The sequence below is a fragment of the Embiotoca jacksoni genome, unplaced genomic scaffold (assembly GCF_022577435.1).
Source record: "Embiotoca jacksoni isolate LCO1_2020_lvr unplaced genomic scaffold, fEmbJac1.0.p SCAF_9, whole genome shotgun sequence".
Classification (NCBI taxonomy): Eukaryota; Metazoa; Chordata; class Actinopteri; family Embiotocidae; genus Embiotoca; species Embiotoca jacksoni.
In genome coordinates, this window is record NW_027185447.1 from 7,396,853 (window position 1) to 7,418,561 (window position 21,709).

Consider the following 21,709-nt stretch of genomic DNA (forward strand, 5'->3'; position numbering starts at 1 on the left):
AAGGGTTTCCTACTTTAAAATGGCAGAAGTTGTCTCGTAATAATCTAGCATTAGGACACTGCATTAAATATGACTACCAGTTTGCAGTAAAAAGAAAACAGCACAGAGCTATTGTTATGAGCCACCTCACTAATAATGCAGATTTTAAACAACTTTATGACTGACACAACGATTCTACACTGCGTTTACCAGTAATTTTGGGCATCACAAAGACAGGGAAAAAAGTCTGAGTGGTCATCTCTAGGGCAGCTCACTTGTTGCAGTTTACAGAAATTGGGGCAAATGTACACTACATTTGTACATATAAACACACGAGGCCAATCCTTTAAGCATTTTCATCTGGAGTCACACCTGAGTGTCATAAGTTTACCTCCACTAAACAGTGTAGTTACAGGCGCAGCACATACATGCGCCAAAGGCAGCCCGACATAGCTCTGAAACCACATCCAAAAATTGAGGGCAGGGCCTTTGATCATGGGAGATAGCTGGTTCCGCAAGGTAATAAGGGAAAAACTAACACAATGAGGAAATAGGGAGCAGAAAGACAGAGCAACGGGGACTAACATATAAAAAAAAAGCTTTAGCTATTACTTGTCTGGCTTCATCTCCTGCTTATACGATCCAAATAATCCTCTGATGGTCTGTTTCCATAGTAACGACCAGCCTCTTGTGCACCTATGTACACAGATACACACACACCTAAGGCAGCAGGTCTGTCAACTGTGGCTTCCACTTAGACTGCATCAATAGATGAGCAAGATAGATTAGGAGTGTTGTATCTGATGTGGCCTGACCTCACTGAGTGAAAGTATTCTCCACATGAAGAGGGAGATAGTTTAGCTATTGTGAGCAGCAGGTTACTCACTGAATCATCCTGCAGTTGACGCTTCCAACAAGTCCTCCATATCGGTGGTTTGTTCCTCCCTTCAAATACAACCACAGCAGTGTTTCCTAAATGCACGCCCCTGGTTAGGTTTAGGCACAAAAGATAATGGTTTAGGTTGAAATTATCACTTGAACCATATTAAGCGTAAAATGTGCTACTTAATAAAGTTATGCAACCTTTGTTGTCATGGTAACAGTAAATGCAGCTTAAAAAAAAAACCCTGTCCCCAATTCGTGATTGTAAACGGGAAGCTAACAGATCGCCCTGTCATATCGGTCCGTGCACCCAACCAGCCTCCTCCTAACAGGGAAAAGCTCACACTGTACAAACATCATCTGAACCTAGTCATCTCTCTGGGGCACTAGATTGTCGTCATCGATAGTTTTTTATGTGACGCTAAAGGTTGTTCAACTATAAAACATAACTGTGGGTTGTTATAATCTGCTTTCACAAAAGACCAACGGGATGTTTTTTTTTGTTGTTTTTTTTTGGAAGAGGACAGTCTCAGCACTTCTCCGAGACACACTGTAAAGGACTGTGAGCTGCCACAATAAAATAAGATCAATACGTAATAATACCATAATAACCATAATAATACCTGAGCACACACATGCTGTAAATACAAGTCAATAAATTAATCTATGAACATACCTGTCTGTGAAAGGGCTTGTCAGACAAGCCAGGTTGCCTGGCAACCAAGGTAACACAGGGCCAGCTATGCAAATATTTATATTCTACATTCAAAAGCCCAAATTATTGAGTTGATTGAATTTGAGGACCACATTCCAGGTTATTAGACAGTAAGTGCAGAAAGTCTTAAGGTCTAATAGTATATAATAATACAACCATACTGTCCCAAATACATTCATAGCAGAAAGATAAGAGTAATGATGAATCTTTAATAAAACATAAAGGTTTTCTGTCTTTCTCTGGCCATCTATGAGCCATGTTTAATTGCAGTGGACAAACTAAATCTGTTCGTTAGGTCATTATGATCCCCTTTTATCCAATTTAAAGCCAAACAAAGGCCCTGTTTCTCTTAGCAGACAATCCCTTGTGGGGTTCACAACCACTCAATGCAGTCGAATCAAACTGAACCGGCCTTCTCACTCAACACTGAAATCAAACACAAATGATTTGGGAAGGTAATAAAGCCGTTTCCCGATATGGAGGTACCAACAAGTCCACCGTATCAAGCCACAGCCTGATCTACAATCTGAAAACATTTTGTTCTGGGTTAAATGACTTAACACCGCCGTTTGCTAAAGTCTTACCTCACGCTTGCAGTTCACCTTGGAAGGAGGCAACGTTATCTTTCCCTCTCCCAGGCGGCCAGAAAGGACGGTTAGTCATTGCTCCAGTTGTATGCACATCAGCTGGAAGGGGTAGTGGTTACAAAATCTCTGAAGCATTGGAAACTGGATCAATGACGACTATTAAATATGTTGTGCTACTACTCCCACAGCTGGTGTATGTCTTTATTAGAGCCAGAACTTGACCTTTGATGGAAAGGGTTAAAGCTTGGGGGTGAATAGGGCTTAATGGAAGATGAAAACTGTGCAGTGTGTTAAAGGGCTCACACAAGATTTCAGCGCTCTCCTTAAGCGCCCTCCGAAATCAATAGGTTAGTCTTTTTCAGTTTTTCATTGCAAAGAGCTCGAAACAAGTCATTATTTATCTCATGTAATGGGCCTTCAGGTCTAACCTGAGTGGAACGATCCTTTGTGTCTCTACAGACTGCTGTGGGAAAGTGCTTACTGATTTCAAGGATGTTAGCTCATATTAACTCATACGGTCTACTACTAGCTTAAATTAACACAGAAAATGTTACCAATGCTCAGAATCCTAAATAGCAGAAATTCACAAAAGACACCGTGATTTAAAATGCATGCGTTCTCCAGTGTTACAGATGTGTCCATTAAAAAAACTCAAAGTTGAGGGGGGGAATAAGTCAAGCTTCTTTTTTTTTTTTTTTTTTAAGTCTACAGACGTTTTGCTGGTGTGCTTTTATTTTGTTGTCATGACAGTTACAACCAAAACAAACATCACATTTGTAGTAATAGCTCTCATTCCAGCGTGTGTTTTAGTTCTTTGGGTTTTTAGCATTAGTTGCAATTTTGTTTCTTCATTCACGTTTTTAACTGTGCATAAAGGCATTGCGTATCACTACGCTATATAATTCTATTCAATATGCTTTATTGGCATGAATGTCAGGTGAACAATATTGCCAAAGCTTCAAGGACAACACGATAAAATCTGAGAAATAAAAGATTGCTATCTTTATATGAATAGAATAAAAGATTTCTATTTCTTTGGAAAATATGTTTGAGTTCCTCTCTTAATTCATGGATCTATTTCTGAACCCAGCTTTTCTAAACCATGACCATGGCTCCCCACGAAGGCTAATATCCCCTATCGATCAGCCCATCAACTATTTTCTCAATAATTGATTGGCTGTTTGGTGTTTAAAATGTTTAAAAGATATTCTAACTAAGTACATTATAATGGAGGACTAAAGGAACCAGAAAATATATAAGACACAAGATTAAGAGAATTTGAGCTTCTTTTTTTTAATTATTATTCAAAACAATGAATAAATTAGTTGGGAGATTAATTTTCTTTCTTTCAACTACTCAGTTATTCAACTAATCCTTACAGTCCTAGTCACCATTGTTCCCTTTCTTTGCTGTACGGTTCTTTTGCATTATTCACCAAGGATCATTAGCTTCTAATAGATTCTTATGGGACAAATTATCAATGTGGAAAATGGACTGCGTTGTTGTAATATAATATGTTTCCTTTAAACTGCAGGCAAACTTCTGTAAATGTCCTTTTTCCTATATTATGTGTGTCCAAATATTATAATAAAGCTTTGTTAAATGATTTTATTGTTTTGTTATACATTTTTACAACAAATGTTCAAGTGTGATTTGTTACACTGATTATGAGAGCCAAAGCAGCAGTAACAGAGTCTTTCACATTTGTATTTCTTACCGAGTCATGACAATTTCCATACCATTACTGTTTCCCTGTGACAGAGAACTCTTTTCTCTGCAGGCAACATTCAGAACTGTATTTCTATAATGAAATGGTTTTCAATTTATTCCTTACAAGATAAGCCGTCATTTTCAATCTTCTCAACATACAAGTCCACCAGCAACAGGAGTAATATCATGCATCTCGCACTGACAATTCCATTTTTGTGCCCCCCGCTCAAAAAAAAGAAAAAGAAAAAACTGATTGCGTGTACTTGATAAAGAATCAAAGACTTGATTTCATAGATTCCTTCTGGATACTTACCTGCTCAGTGAATAAGATATCCCTGGACATGACACTGAGTGCAGTACCCACGACCACAGCAGTATTAAGAATGACAAGGGTTTGACATTGTCTGTATAAGCACCACCGCTATGAATAATATTCATATCATATCAGGCAATTATGACTTTAATAATTATGATGACAATCAGAAACAGGAATAAACGGATAGAAAATGGGAAAACAACTGAGACTACTGAACAAATGACCTCAAGTTCCATCTCGCTGCCTTTAATATGAAAGAATCATTTTCACATTCAAAGCACACGGTGACGCCATGAAATCGGTTGAGCTAATTTGAGCATTTTGAAAACACTGTTTTGACAGCACAGTAAAACCCAGGAAAACACTCTGGCTCTTTCCAGCAGTAGATGAAGACAAAACTCCCTTTGAACCAAATTATCCAATTTCCATTCTCATTTGTCACAGTCTGGGATTGAGCTGGGCCACAATAAGCCATCACCATGGTAGCGCGTGGCAACTCATCTGGCCGGCCCTCATTGGAGCACGGCCTATTAGACAGGCCTGCAGAGTCAGAGGACAGGTTGAGAGGGCAGATGGAGCCAAGGTGATGTATTATGCATGGGTACAAACCATGCTCTGGCAGGCCAGCTGAGGCCCCAGTCGGAGAGGGACAGACTGACCCAGCCAGACCCATCACACGTTCTCTCCATCTACAGCCCCTCCCCCAAGTCCTCTGAGACTGTAGGCAGCCTGCACTCTTCCATGACCCTGGGCACAGGTCCAGCACTATTGGCTAATATATACGGAAGTCATTGGTGTTGAAATATTAATTTGAACACTTCCAGAATCTACATTGATTCAATACAACAAATCCAGTAGAATAAAACGTAAACCGAACACTGGCATATTATCGCTTTAGGTTCAATGACGAAAATTAGAAAATAGTTATTTATTTACATCCAGAGGACATGAGGCCACATAAAAAGTGTGGGGTTTTAGAGGCTTTATGCTATACTGTGTTCACCAACACGTCTCTAACTTTGCAGCTTGGCACTTGGCAGGTAGCACAAAGTAGGTTCATCAGAGCAGTTGGTTTAAAACTGCAGCTCACTGGAAACCAGGCTGGTGAGCAGTAAGACCAAAAGACACTGGAAAATGCTTTGTAGAACAAAGAGGAATTACAGTTTCCGTCTGTGGCCTCATTACTCAGAGCTACCACAGAGTTTTGACCTGCTGTTAAAATGGAAATATTAATTAGTGCAGCGTTAATTCATAATTACCTATTATCTATTTTCTTCCAAACAATATAAAAGTTTTCATGGATTTCAATAATACTGTAACAATGTCAATGAGAAATCAAATTTGTACACTTTACAGCCGTACAATATTGATTCTCTCAGAACCAGCAATATTGATTTGCTTTGCTTTGTTTTCACTACATATTACAAAGGGCTCACAAATTCTGGCTTTTTGGAAATTTCATTACAAGAAATATTGATCCGATATGTTTGTACATTCATGGTCTTTAGCACTAAAGTTTTGGTTAACTGCGAGCTTATAAAAAATAAAAATAAAAAAAAAAACTTAAAACGGTGTGGGTTTTTTTCAGTTTTACTCGAAGAGCGACAGACGTGTCTGCAGCTCTCCACTGATGATTAGAGCAGTGTGGAGGTCAGAGGCGGTCAGAGAGATCTTATTTATCAGTGTCTCCACTCAGTCACTGTCAAAGTCACCTTTAATGGCCTCCAAACTACGTCTGCATCCCCCCCTGTGCCCAAACTATACCTTTCTTTCTCCCCCCCTCACTCCCCACCACTGATGAGTGACAGCTCAGCTAATGTAGTCACAGCTGAGTACAGCACGGGGAGGGGGAATTAGAGGGAGGGTCGATGGCAAGAGCTCAGCAGCCAGTCTCCTCCCAGCTTGACTACAGGATGCACACCAGATGGGCCTTTGGTGTAAAAGAAAGATCCACATGAAGCAGTTCTGCAGTGAGCCGTCTCTTGCAGGACAATAGTGGTGGTCAAATTTTAATGGTATGTCATGATTCTTCAGTCGAGAAAGGTGAAGGGAGATATAATGAGCTGAAGTTTTTAGATTTTGTTGTCAGCTACCTCATTAAATCAGTGTGTTTCTCAGCCGATTACCAATAAAAAAAAAAGGACTATGGCTTTAATTAAAATGTAAACAAAAATGTAACTGGCAAATTTTATTCATAATATAGGTATTCAATAAATCAGTCTTAGGAATAATTTGTTACTATTATTGCAATTTTTACCATCGCTATTATAAGTAATAAATTACTTTTTAAAACAAAATAATAAAGTTACAATAAATAAAATTTAAATGGATTTCTTAAACGTTACTTTTGTCTTGTAAATGACTAGTAATAAACAACTGAAGACTAGCAGGCAAATACAGCCTATTCCCCAAGAAGGTGAAGAATTGGCCACCGGAGGCGCACGGAGAGCAAACAGCCTGAAACCGCCACACCACACTGATGGTAAGGTTCCGAGTGATGGGACAGAAACCCAGCACCAGCCTCCATGCGCACCTTGAGGGGGGCACGCTGCCCTCTAGTGATCATTTTTCCTGCTTTGGCGTGATACTCAAACAACTTAGGGGAAGAGTAGTTAGCCAAGCACCAACTAACACCTTTGCCGCACCCCAAAGAAAGTGGACCAGACCCTCAGCAATCCAGAGGGGAAGGCAGATAGGCAGGCGACACTCAAATAATATACTGTAAGTGTGTATTAATTAGAGAATTGAGTTACTATCCCAAGTAACTTTTTAGGCATTAAATGATAATTCAACACGATTTAGATACATGGTATAGGCTGGACCTCACCAATTAAATATACTAATTTAATTATTTTTTTACATATTCTCCATACTGGCACATGGGCTACTTAATATCACATGATGCTTCTTGTGCTTCGGAAACAAAAGTGGACAATAATTACTGACAGACACCAGATTCATGAAATATTACTTTGCCTTATTAACAAATTGAAAAGGAAACGTTCAAAAGAGTGCCAACAGAGTCTGCTGTGCTGTTGAAAGAAAGATGGCTACTTGTCTTTGAGAAGCAGAACGTGACATAAAGTGATAAAGTGAAGAAAGAAAGGAGTGCTCGATGTCAATCAGCAGTCACGCGGTAGTCTCCACATGTCCTGGTATGTAGGTTGATTTTTCTTTGGCTTTGAGCATTAAACACGCTTTTTAGCCTCAGACAGAAATAGACACAGAGAGACAGAGAAAATCAAACACAAAGAAATGCTAAGTAGTTTCACTTTGATTAGAAGTGTGGTAACCAAAGGAGGTGTTTAGATTTTCAGAGAAAATGACTCAGAAAAATGGCCATATCGAAATCTTGTAGCAGAACATAGTTCATGACTATTTTTATTCAACAGCATATGTTAGGGTGTAGCTCATGCTGTAGATTTTCATCTTAATTAATTTGGATTGTGTGAGCGAATATAAATGACATTGTAACAAATTAACACAAGAAGCATATGCATATTAAATCACAAACAGCTCAATCACACATTGTCACTTCAGCTGGGTGCAGCCTCTCCCTCCTAATTGGAGTTCTTAGGATTCCAGCCACTCATCTCCTCCTCTTCCCTGACAAAGGTTGTGTGAAATTATCAGCCATGACAGGGGCGAAACAAGATGAGAAAAGTGAGGGAGAGAGAGTACGTGTGGGGGAGAGGGTGCCAATAATGTTGTGTACCCATCGTCTCTCTTTAACGTGACGATAGTGATTCATTTGTTAACAGAAGCCCCACGAGCAGTTCACAAACATCAATCCTCAAGCATGCTTACAGCTGCTTACTTGGGTGACTGATGCTCCAGAAAATGTATTTTTGAGGACAGAGGGGTCATCTGGGAGTGAGAGGACTTGAAGGAAGATTTCGTCAAAGGTTGTGTGGGGGTGAAGTAGCAAGAAGAAAATAAATTAACCGTTAGAACGTTTCCCAACACTATGCTCTGTTCAGCTTATCTGTCATTGCGTGGAGGATATTTGAGTGGCAATTGACTGTGATGCAGGAAACATAACCTTGTTTTTTCACCCCTATTACACACAGTCAATATTTTCATTTCATCTGAGGCCCTTTGCCGGAGGAGCTCCGAGACAGCATTGCGTGTCTTTGCAAACCATTTGCACTGGTGCAAAATGAAGCATGAAGTGTACTCCTACACTCAAAGTCTGCCAGGTATCAGCACCAGCAAGGTTTTTCTCTGTTGTCGTTTCACAAATTTCAGGATCTTTTTGAACTTTGTTACCCAGGATCACCTCATCCAATAGTTTAAAAGGTGGATTTACCATATCTTGACTCGTATTGTTGCTTAATTTATTAAGTTTAAAAAAACTACAGCACACAAGATTATTTCTAAGCTAAATTCTCCTCAGTTGTTCTTTCCATTTAGTAAGCAATTAATCATTCAGCCTAAAATGTCAGATAATAGTTTTACAAATGTCCATAACAACTAAGGTTATACTTTCAAATTAATTATTCTGACAGACTAAAAGTCCACAAATACAAAAGCATTCCATCTACAGTGAAAAATAATCAATAGTTGTTGACAATTATCATGCTGTGAGGTCATCTGCTGGTCTGTTTGTGGACTCGAAAGGATATCTATCTAATATGTAGGCGTCCTCAAAACTATTGTGTCATGATGTCACTGTGAAAACTGCACTGCAAGAATTACTCACAATATATGGTGGTAAATGGTGATGATACTGTGATTTTATTCAGATAGAGGTAAAGAGCTAGAATGAAAGCTTACTGCAGTGGGTCAAAAATTTGCACATCAATTTTTACCAAAGTGAATCAGTTTACTTCACCACCTTCACTAATTGCGGAACTTCCATTCAAAATTGTATATTTTGTTGAAAATGTCTCCCTGTGGTGTGGCTGTTAGTTGGACCTGGGAGGCTGAATCAACCAACAATTTTGTCAGTGATGAGTCTCTCTTTCTCTAACCCTACCTGCCTTCATGTGAGCTCATTAAAGCACTGTTTTGTGTACCTGAGCGTCCACGAGGAGGTGCCTCATCAGGGTCATGGACTTCTGCATTGTCTCCTTCTCAGGAGGAGGAAATGCGGGCTCCTCCTTCTCCAAGGTCTTGGGTCCAGTCACAATTAAGCTTGCAATCTGGTCATTCAGGCTGTTCAGAGACTGCACAGCTAGAGGGAGACACACAAATAAAATGTTTAAAAAATCATCACAAATAGGCTGTCAACATGCGGAGTGATTTTTTTTTTTTTTTTTTTTCAGTTTGCCATTTGATTTAGTGACTAAAAACATCATTAGTCTGGTGAGTATAACATAAACTGAGTGCAGGCAGGGTAAGTGGAAGATAACATCACACACATATATTCCTTCTTTCTTTGCGAATGCCTCGCCAATTTCTTACTGGGCAGGAACAGGAGAGATAACAGAGTGGGAGAACACACTTCCCTACTGTCACACTGTCACCGACTTTCTCTGTCAACGCCCTCCCTGGTCCACAATGTTCCATGTCGGCCTGAGATCCATCCTGTTTTTGTTTCTCTGTTCTTGCCCCTGTGCGTCCCTGGCAAACATCTTCTTTCACGTTTCCTCTCCAGCTCAGCTCCCACATTAAAAACTAGCCACCCCTACTGTATTTCCTTCTTCTCACAAACACACACACACACACACACACACACACACACACACACACACACTTCCTCAACACTCTTCCCATCTACCAGTAACTGGCCCTTGGTCTTTAAAAAGGTCACCACAAATATTTCCGAAGCCACCCACATGTTGGATAAATGAAAGAGTTGGAGGAAAAGCTATTTCCATATTTTTAAGTATCTATTGTATTTTTCATGAGCTGCCTCCCTAACCCCTAATGCCTCATTATCCATCTGAAAATTTGTTAAAACCTTACAGCGTTATCTGTTGCAAAGGGAGACCGTGGTGCAGTGATCGAGGATTTAACCTTCTGGCCAGAGATCACCTCACACAAACTGTGAGCCATTCAATCTGCTGTGTTTGGCTGGAATAAGGCACTGGCACATTTCTGCCAAATAAAGAACTCCAACCTGCTAAATCCATGAGTAGGATGATTTTAGGCCAAGCATGTGTATGGGGCCTTTTCAGGATGCAAATATAAAGCCCCTTTCAGACACAAAAGCCCACGCAGAAAAAAAAGAGAGAGCATAGATTAATGTGTTACATAACCAAGAAAAAAAAATCTTTCACCACAGCTGACATTTTCAAGCAAACAAGCTTTGAGTAGGAAATTTGACAAGTCGGCACTGAAGGGGGGCAGAGATAAGGAGGGAACGAGGGGGGGATGTGGAAGAAGACTGTGTCCCCTCGAGGTGAGAGCCAAGCAGACATCAGAATAATGAATATGCGAGTAGGGTTCACACATGCTCTGGCCAGTTCAGCTCTCTAAACACTGTTTTAACACATAAATAGATGGCATGCTGGTGAGTGACAGTCTGTTCTTTACCCATTTCATCTTATATTAAATTTTGGTTCATTTAAAAGGCAGAAGGCCACATTTATTTCAGCATATCTTTACTGGAGTCTGAACCACATTGACAAATATGTTCGAAACTGGTTTGGGTTTCAGTTGAGCTTTTCGAAGATGTGATTTCAGTTGCTTACTCGTATTGCCCTCTACTGGGCAAATAATGGACTTGCAAGCACTTCTGATTCAAAATGGAATATTGATCGTTGCCCATTTCATATCCTGAAAACACACTGAACTAATATTTGTCTTTGCTGCACAGCTTTTAGATGTTTCGGGAAATAATTTGAAAACACAAAGAACGCAGAAGCAATGTCAGCAGATATTTTTGGCTCTGGTATAAATATGTAGGGAGGGCAGATAAGATCAGTGGAGCACTACAGCGTGCTTTATTAGTTCAAGAGCTCTTTGAGCTGTTTTCACTCTAAATAACCAAAATCCATGTTGGACACGACGTGGTAAATACACTGTTTTTCAGTAAGTTTGGATTAGATGCCTGCACAAATACAAGTACATCTGTAAAATAAATTTAAGTAAAAAAAAAAAAAGAAAAAAAAAAAAGGTTTGACATCAAAATATTTAGGTGGTCAAAGTTAAAGGTGTGTCGTACTGGACTGCATTGTATTGAGGGGTGTTTTTGTCTTGTTGTGTTTTTTTGTGCTTTACATTTACATCCATTACAGGGCAGAATATTGAAAACACATTTGGATATAGATGAGTCCAGTAGAGCTGCAGTGGATCGTCAAAAAATTAATCACCAAGTATGCAGCACCTTGAGCTTTGGGAAACACCGGTCAACGTTTTTCACTATTTTCTGACATTTCAATGACCAAACATCAAATAATCAACAAATTATTCAGAAATGAAGATAATTGTCAGTTGCTGCCCCAGAGAAAAGCACAATACTACCAATTATGACCTCATTGAGAATAAATGACTGAACAGTTTAGAAAAAAAAAAAAAAAAAAGTAACATTAGGTTTATAGTTCATCTGTTAAGGGATTACAGTTGGATCACTGTGCAGTTGTTCCTAATAAAGTGGCTACTAAGTGTATATGACAAACAGAAGTATAACCTACAGCAGGGGTGTCAAACTCATTTTAGTTAAGGGGCCACATACTGCTCACTTTGATCTCAAGTGGGCCAGACCAGTAAAATCATAGCATAATAACGCATGCATAACGACAATATTTCTCTTTGTTTAAATCATTGGTGAAGGTTTTTGGATGATAAACCCTATTTCAAGGTCTTTCTACAATAAACTAGAAACATAAAGACCAAAAACTCAGACATCAGCCCATTTACGCTGTTTTTGAAGCAATTACTGCATCGATTAAAAAAAAAATAACAAAACGTTTGTACTCATAAACCTCCATTTTCTCATAGAAATGCAATTTATGCCTTTCTGTAATTTTCACACTTAGCAAAGTCATCCGGCGGGCCGAGCTGGACCCCTTGGCGGGCCGGATCCGGCCCGCGGGCCGTATGTTTGACACCCCTGACCTACAGTGTCAAACATCAAATAAAGTATCTATTAATTTACTGCATTGGAAATCAAAATGCTTCACAGTGTGAGGATGGCACTTAATAAACAAACACATCAGACAAATTTTCAGTGTGAACATCACTGATGACATTAAAATTCATAGCCATTGATCATGAGACCTACACTACTCACTGTAATCAATGGAGGTATTTTGTTTCAGTATGGTAGGTCCCATATGTACAGTAGCCTTTACCCTGAATATTGAACATCAAACGCTGACTGTCCGCTTGTCAATACTGCGATCATTAAGCCTGTGAAGCAACAAGGTGCAACAAAGCGGTTTTGATTTGTCATTTCACTCACTAACTATTAACCAGTTTAATGAAGCACTCCATCAATGCCCTTCTTAGAAGGTGTCATCAACTAAATCAATTCAGGAGACACAATCTATCAAGGACATGTCTTTCATCCTACACACCATACCTTCCTCCACCATAAACCAAACAGCTACAATTATTGACTCTGTATCTTATCATTTACAGATCATCTAATTCAATACAAATAGAGACCTGAGCATTCGAAAACATTATAGGTACAACTGATACTGGCCACATAAAACATTTACAATCTAAACTTGGCTATCTTTAACCACATGTTCTGTGATTTTCTGCAAAGTAACCCCATATTTCACTGTGACATTGCTACTTCGGATATGAATGCAAAACACACCAAACTACAGGGACTGTCATTCTGTGTCTCCATCCGAAACCTGAAATAGATTTCACCTGCAGCTTCCCTTCAGCAAATAGGAAAGCTGATGAAAGTGAGGCAGAGGCATGCAGGTGGGAAGGAAAAGGCAAGATAAAATTGCAGTAGTTACATTACAATAGATCCAAAGAAAATTAAATTGTCATTCCAGCTCAGCTCTTGCACTTTTTCTGTGTCTCGCTAACCCATAAATATCTCAAAGTGCCTTACATGTCCTCCTATAGAGCAGCAACAGCACAACAAACACAGAGGAGAGGCCACAGTGGCATCTCGTCAGGCCTTTATCTGTTCAGGTGAGCGACATATGGGTGCCAGGGGAAATAAGATCACTACCAATGAAAAGTGTCTGAAAGGATGTATGCAGCCAACCTAATAGGATGAGGTACAGTAGTCAGGCTAAAGTCGAGATAAAAGGGGCTTATTTCATGGGAATTGTTCACAGCGCACATGAAATCTTGGAGGAATAGGGAGAGTGATGAGCCAAAATCAATTTCTGGGGTAGTTCTGATGCCAGACTTACATTTGCTGCTGAGCACTGCACTCCACCACACACAGTGTTGTATACTCACCCAAGTTCCTAAGAAACTTTAAACGGTACATAACGTGTAAACAGTAAGTGAAGCAGTGAGATTATTATTCTATTAGTAGAGAGGCTTGTTTGAAGTGGGGTTGTATGAGATACTTTAACTATGTAGATGGGGGTCGGCACATCTCCAGGTTGGAGAAGCAGGCAGCTGTACTGTCTCTGGAGATAAACAATATGCTGTGAACAGGGTCAGCAACAAAATGGATTTCAACCACCTAAAAAACGACCACATCAGTTTCAGTGTCCACTTTATTTCGAGTATTTTCACTGCTTTACCTCCTTCTCCAACAGCCCTTTCCAACAGGGAACTGCACATTAAATCGCCACCAGACTCCCTTAACAAAAACAGTCATTTTACATCATATAGCATGGGAGTTGCTGGCCTGATGCCGCTTATATTGGTTAGGTTGATTGTGTTCTTCTGTGACTTTGGTGTGAGTTTGGATGCAAACTAATGTGTTAAAACACAAAAGTCACAAGATTTTTTTAGGTACCTAAAATAGTTTTTTTTTTAATGACCCCATCTAAAGCAGTGTATCTCTTGTACCGATACAGATACCTGCTTCTCCGATCTGTGGACGTGTCGACCCCCATCTACTGCAGCTAATACACTTATGAATATGTACCTCACACTGTACAAACCCACTTTAAACAATCTGAACTCTCCTTTTAACTATAGTGCATTTTAAAAGACGGGGAAACGTTGCTCGATGTATGAGATATATCAGGGCGTATTTTCACATCAAGAGTAAATAATATCATATAGTTCTGATTTTAATATATTCTCTTGAGGAGGATTTCTGACACAACCCAAATAAGTAACAATTTATGAATAACTACTTTAATGACAGAGCTGCTCTTAATTCTGCAGGTTTTACTTGTGCTGATACATTTTGTGTTCTCTGACAATCTAGTTAGGAGCGGAGGCCTTTTACAAGTAATAAGTCGCAAATTTATTTTAGGTATTGTGGCTCATTTATTTAAGAACTTGCTGATTGTTTTCTACCATAAATCCATAAAAAAAAATAATAATAATAACAGAAGGTGAATACTCATAATAGGCCTGTTGCTTGTTTTCCATGGGAGTTTGCATCAAGGCATTCAGTTGCCATACAATGGAGGACTATTGTGCATCCAGCCGGGGAATACTTGACGTCGCTGAAACGGATTCCTTTTTGTGCTCAACTGGAAGCTTGCTGTTCACTGTGTTGACAATTAGGTGCAACTTCAAATGATACACTTCTAGCAAATGATACAGATGGTCTATTAAGATAGAGATAATTAAACTAATGAAATTCTATATTCAAGTATGTGCGAAGTCATAAACAGCATCATTAACATCAGAATAATAGTTATGGTGGGCTCTGAGAAGCTGTTGCTAGGTAATGAAGAAGTAAACACATGAGTGGGTTAATTGATTTAAACAATTAAAATGTGCACATTTTCATAAAGAAAATGTTATTTCAATGTCACATTTGACCGGAAAAGAGTTACAAAATCAAGTCATTTTGAGGAGAGGCTGAACTCCGTTCCTGATCTGAATCCGCAGCTGTGACTAAGTGACCAAAGAAATTGCAACAAAAAACATTGGAGAGAGTCAGATGGGGAGAGTTACAGTGGACCAGATGGGAGGCACTTTGCAGTTGAGTGCTTTATAATAACCAGAAAATGTCACAGCACAGATTTCACCTAACTTAAAGCCCCAGACATTTCCACAGAACACGATCCAGCCTGGCAGTAGTGCTGTACAACACTGCCCCCTAATGGCAACAATAAAACACCACAGTCAGCCCAAACAGACAAGTGCTGTTTCCAGCACTCACTCACATAATTCAATCACACTGTGAAATTAATGCAAATCAAATAAATCATTGAGAAACATTCCCGGGCTTAACCTCGTACAACATGGATAGGAACATTAATGTCGACTTCGAATCTGTCTGATGGGATCGAAATAACATGAATGTAATGTTCACATGCTTTGTAACGAAAAGGAAAAAGGAGTCAATCTTGGCACGTTAAAAAAAAAAAAAATTGTCTTCCAAGGTGATACATGAATCTTAAAGGAATAAAATGTACAAAATATATTTTTAACAGGCCAGTCACATTTAGTAAAATAAAAGTGTCTAACATTATGATCTGTTTTTTTTGTTCAGCCTTTTTTCTGAAGGGCAGAGGATGTCAAATGATGAACATATTGTCCAACCCTGTGAGTCAATTTTATGATTTCAACCATGAGATTAAGTGATTATAAAAAGTACTGCAGCCTCAATATCAGGAAAATATGATTTGCTGGTTTGTGAAGATTTAATGCTTGTCTGTAACATCTTTGGGTTTGCTGAACTAACTGACTAATCTGTCATCAATAAAATGTGCAGTCCTTCTCTGTGCACAACATGGCACAGGAGACATCTTCACATTTCTGAATAAATTACACGTGAACATGTTCCGACACATTATGCAAATGCACATCATGCCGTCCCACCTAGAGTACCCACACAATATTTCCATGCTGATGATGAAGAGACAGAGATGCGGCGCAAACAGCGAGGAGCACACGTTGCTCGTTCGGTGGAGCCGAACCCCGCGGGTTCTGTAGCTGTGAAGCACAGAGCAGCGAGCAGAACTCTCATCTCTGCAGAGCTCATTAAACTCCACTAATCGGGTCTGTTACTGCTGTAATGGGCGGAATAAAAGGGAGAGAAGCAGAAATGGGATGTGGTTTCCTGGAGGTGGTTGGCTGTGCACTTAAAATGGTTTGTGTGTGTCCATGTGGGTGTATTTGTGTGTGTTTGTGTGTGTTTGTGTGTGTTTGCCCATGATTGAAGAAAAAAACAACAACCTGGCACTGGCTCATCATATCTGCCTATTTCTCCCTCCAGCATAGAACGCATCCCCCTCATCCCCCCCCTCAGTTTCTGCTGAGCTTTACATGACTGAGGCTCTCTTCTTCTTCTTCTTCTTCTTCTTCTTCTTCTTCTTCTTCTTCTTCTTCTTCTTCTTCTTCTTCTTCTTCTTCTTCTTCTTCTTCTCTGTCCTCATTCTTGTGTTTTCCTGCTCCAATTCTAACAACATCCTCATCTGTGGAACGGATCAGTTTTGAGCTCATGCACCATTTCAGCATGAAAGATAGAATAATAAAAACAGGAAGTGATTATCTAGACACAAAGGCACAACAGCTGCGGCATAACTGAACAAATGTTGTTTGTGTATCAGCTTCATCTTCAAATAATGAAGCCTCATAAACACTCTCAGCTCATAAACAGACTTGGACTCTGTAAAGTAAAAAGCAAAAGCCTCATGTCTGTTGCTTTGTAGTCTCGGATTGTTTTTGATTTCGGCCAACAGAAAGCTCAGCAAAAACAGGAAGGATTCAATACACGCTCCCCAGTGCCAAGTCATGAGCCTAGATGAGATTAAACTGTTATGTCAACTCAAAACTGTCTGTCTTTTTTGCCTTGAGAACATTTGCGGAGTCTTTTCATAGACACTGGGTGGTCTGAGAGCGTGTTGCTATTCGCAACGCATCTCTGAACGACAAAAACTCTCAGTAAATACTGTCAAAAGTTTGGATCTAGGACAAGTATCAAGAGGCTGATAAAGCTCTGCCTGCGCTCGGTGTAAAAACAGACGTTCATTTGTTTGCAGACTCTGCCCGACTGTGACGATTAAAAATGTGAATCCCAAGATGAAGACCTCCAACATAAATCAAGTTGAACTTCTGAGCAACCCTCGAACATCTCCGCATCCACAAGATCGTATTTTTGAATGCGGCACTCCTATTTTCTCTGCAACGCTGAGTGAATGTTAAAGACAAAAAGGCTGTCACTGTGAAATGAGCTAAAATATTTCATTTCATTTAACAGGACGATGCACTTTCTCTGAACTCACGGATGAACAGTTCATTGCTAACGAATGCATCAGCAAAAAATGTGTAGCAAATGAAAGGAAGGAAATTTAAGTCTGACGAGAGAAGCTGGCCTTTACTTAATAGAGATAAATGAAAATCAAGTACTCCCTCCTCATCCTTTACCCTTCTGGATGTTTTACATTTTAAATACTCATAGAAGTTTATGTCGTGGCAAAGGTGTTGGCCGTTGAAAATAAAGCTGCGCGTGGCAGTCTGTAATGTGAGTAAGAATAACACTTGACAAGACCGTTTCCTTTCACTGTCATCCCCTGCTGATTTGGCTGTGGGGCCTGAAAGCTTCTGCCAAAACATCAACAAGAGGGATTACATGTATAATGACAGTCCTCTGTCCAGGGTGAAGTGTTGAAGTTAAAGCTGAATGCTGTGTTTCATCGGGGAACTTTCTTTTAAAATGGAAATGATCTAATTAAATGAGATTTAAGTAAAACCCAAAGCTCTAACAACTCAAGGGAGTGCTTATTAAACTGTGGTGGTGTATTGCTATTTCCTTGTAGTAGTTAGACATTGTTTTGCGAAGAATAAACGCTTAGGTAATGAGCAGCTGTAAAGGGTTGGTTCGCCCAAATGACAAAAAAGCATATTTTCTTACTTTCCTTTTAGTGGTATCGATGCAATTTAGGTTTTACATTCAGAGGTTTGAGGAATTGTTCTCCAAAGTCTGCCCTCCCTTCAATAAAATGGAATCGAAGGCAAATATATGAGCTTATAAAGACATCTATTTTATAAACTATAAAAGGTCCAGTGTGTAGGATTTGGGGTGTTTATTGGCAGAAATTGATCATATGCATATTTTATGCTTTTATTAGTGTTTAATCACCTGCAGCTACGAATTGTTGTGTATCTGTTCATTCAGAACAGATACACAACAATTAGCCCTCCATATCTACATAAGGAGTTATTCACGATGTGTCCCATGTCGCACCGCCATGTTTCTACAGTACCCCAGAAGGGACAAACCAAAACACTGGCTGTATATTTTTTGCGAGTTTTGCAGCAACCATAGATTCTCTTAACACGTGGATTAGGAGGGTAAAACGAGGGACAATCAGCTGGTTGCAATCTGCATCCTCACCACTAGATGCTGCTAAATCCTCCAGTGCTTCTATAAATTTAGGCACAAGGTTTGATTGTTTAAAGTAAGTCTTACTTGGAATGCTCAGAAGCAATTTAAAAGCAAACTTGAAGATGCTAATCTGCAGATTAACTAGTTTGCAGCTGATGGACATTCACTGTTTGGCTGCCATGGCAATATACCAATATGTGTGAGACAAATAAATCGGCTGATGATATTGCTCCTGTCTACATGTCAGCCTGGCTGCAGTGGCAACTTTTTCTTGAATAAAAAACAGTTCCAATGAAAAGTAAGCCCAGGAGGGTCAGAGCATTTCTCAGTGAGACATGCTGCTGTTAAATATTTCAAAATGTAATTTTTCAAAGCTGTGAGCACCACCAAAGAAAATCCATTCATCTCCATTACAGTGGGGTGGCAGCAGAAATCAAAGAGGGAAAAATCTCAACTCTACCTGTATGACTAGTTATAAAAATTTCTTTTTTTTAAAGTTGTTATTTCATACATATAATTTGGATGCATTGACACCGTAAGGCAATTGGAAATTTAAGATTTTTAATTTTCAACTCATTTATTTTTAAGATTTTTCATTTTCTCATTTTTTATATAGTGTCAGAGAAGTTGTAGTTGAGTCACAACTTATGTAAGTGTTCAGACCCTGACGAATGTTTGGGGTCAGCTCCATCAGCTCTGCGTGGTTTCGTAGCACTCTGCCACTCTAACACCTCAGCTAGAGTGAGATTACTCCCTGAGGCAGCGGGGCCTCTAATAATTATAGTGGAAGGTGAGATGTTTAGCCTCGGCACATCCGAGGAATGAAACGTACTACTCTAACCTTAATTAGATGATATAGAATATCTTTATCATCTCTTTGTCTGAAAAAAATTGCAACTGGTGCGTCCTAAAAAATATTAAATTAGCACTTATTGGATGAAAGCATAATTTAATCAGTGACAGAACAGCAATATATCTGACAAAAGAAAATTTAAGGGTGATATTATTGAATAAGCCTCTTTATTTTTTTCATGAGTCTTTTTGTAGCACAGAGACATTATGTTCACTGTTTTCTGATTCGGCCATAAAATATGCCATAAAAGCAATGCTTTTCTTGTGCTTACATCTACAGTATGGGCTGCTCGCGCCTTTCTCTTTCACTGATGTAATCAGACTTAATTTAAGTGTGGAGATGAGAGGACTCTGCTCTACAAAAGCATTGTATGTTGTGCTATTTGAATGCATAGCACAGCAAACACTCATTAAAAGGACACTTTTAAGTATTTTGCTTTTAGGATTGTAAGTACTGTGAACAACAGCGCTGTTTGAGTGTTGAGTGTGTTAGAAACAAATATCAAAATTAAATGAAATGGATGAAATTCATGGTTTCATGTAGAATTAGGATACAGAATAGGTTTTTGAGGACAATCTGAGATTTCTTGTGTCATTTTTGCCCTTTTTGACCCTGGTTTGGATTTAATTTGAGTGCAAAAAAAGAAGGTATTACAAAGACAGGGCCCTTTGGTTGCAGTGTTGGTAACAAAGTGTAGGGTGGAGTCAGAGTGTGAGTTGAATGGGCAGAAGCTCAAAACAAACTACTCTGCAGTTAGGTTTTGTAAACTTCTTCAAATTCTTATATCTGAAAATGTTGCAAATATTTTATGCTTGAAAAGTACCTGAGAAGAAATGTATTGGGATGTGAAGTACAAGTCAGATAATAGAGACTGTTCTGACATTGGTTTATATTACCATTCATTTGAACTTTTTCGTATGGTTGTGTAGTCTCTACCGGTGCGCCATATCGTATTATTGACAATAATCTCTCTATAATTTCATAAATTTGTATTTTGGCAATGATGGCAATATTCAGATGTGTTGACGCGACATAAACCATGCCAGACTCCAGTTATGTGGAAGTAGCTTGGTTACAAAAGACCAGATGTATAAAAAAAAACCACAGTAATAATATGTTAGTTTTTACAAAATATTTGAAGGCAAACTGTTATATTTAAACTGACATACAATAGTGTTTCACTTATTTTGCTGCATTTGTATGTATTTGGTATTAATGATTAAATATCTTTCATTATTTTGTCATATTGCCAAGAATAGCTTTATCACAGAAATACCTTGGAATATCGTTATATTGTTTTAAGGCCGTAGCGCCTCCCCAAGTGAAGAACAAAACTTCCCACCTCGTGTTCTCAAATTCACAGCAGCAAAAATTGCTTTACTTCAAACGTACAACACTTGTTCTATAATCCTGTATGTGTTTGGGATTAAACTCTAAGCTCTTATCACTCATAAATGATCTCTCGTCTCACAGAGGAAAACTCGGCCGAGATGGATTGTCTAGATGGGAGAGCACAGACGCCTGAAGTGAGGATTTAGACGCAGGAAAGTGAAGGATTACAGACTAGGATTGACGTGATTGGCAGAAGAATTACGCTGCTGCTGACGCATCATCCACCTGCCGCGGAAGATAAATGCAGCCAACAGACAAACAAATAAATACAAAAAATAACACAGGAAAGGAAACACGTGTCATCTCAGTAGCAAAGAATATGAAAAGCGCTGTGAAACAATTGCAACTGCAAAAATAAAAATGATCAACTTTCATTGTTTGGTGAGGATTACAGTTGGCTTGCCAAGGAGCCAGAAGAGGAATTGTCTGTCCTCAAAATAAAGCTTCGCTCCGTGTGATAACTCGTATAGTTAGACTGGCACTGTCAAGTTTTCACCTGAATCCTATGATTCAATTGTAAGAAGAAACTCAGTCAGTGCACTTTGGCATAGTTTTTCCATATCATACAAGGATGTAGTCTGAAGGCACAGTCTACATGTATTTTATTCCCTTAATTATATCATGTCCGCCACCAAAGGAGGGTGATTTAGGAGAACAGAAAATATTTTTCCAGACACTTCAACATGTTATAACAGGAACAGCACAGGTATAATTAAAATCATTAATGTCTGCATTCCTTTTTATTAGTTACACCCTCAGTCTGACAAATCCAAATGTCTCCCATTAAAGACGAATAGCTATCTTTCTGCAGTTTGTAGGGATGTATCATAATTGAAGATGAATTAATCTGTATACCAGCATTTAGTGTTTGTCCTGTGGATATTTTAAAAACTAAAACAAAAAAGCTGAAATCAGTGGTGTATTGTTGACCATGTTGTAT

General features: G+C 39.0%; 1 protein-coding gene across 6 annotated transcripts in view; it reads right to left on the reverse strand.

The window, feature by feature from the left end:
- The window catches only part of kazna (kazrin, periplakin interacting protein a), a 191,540-nt gene that overhangs the window by 160,854 nt on the left and 8,977 nt on the right, over positions 1-21,709 (reverse strand). For all 6 annotated transcript variants that reach the window (XM_069140086.1, XM_069140087.1, XM_069140085.1 and 3 more), the window contains exon 3: positions 9,208-9,365. In XM_069140086.1, the coding sequence (XP_068996187.1) occupies positions 9,208-9,365 (158 nt within the window). The remainder of the gene's footprint in view (positions 1-9,207; positions 9,366-21,709) is intronic.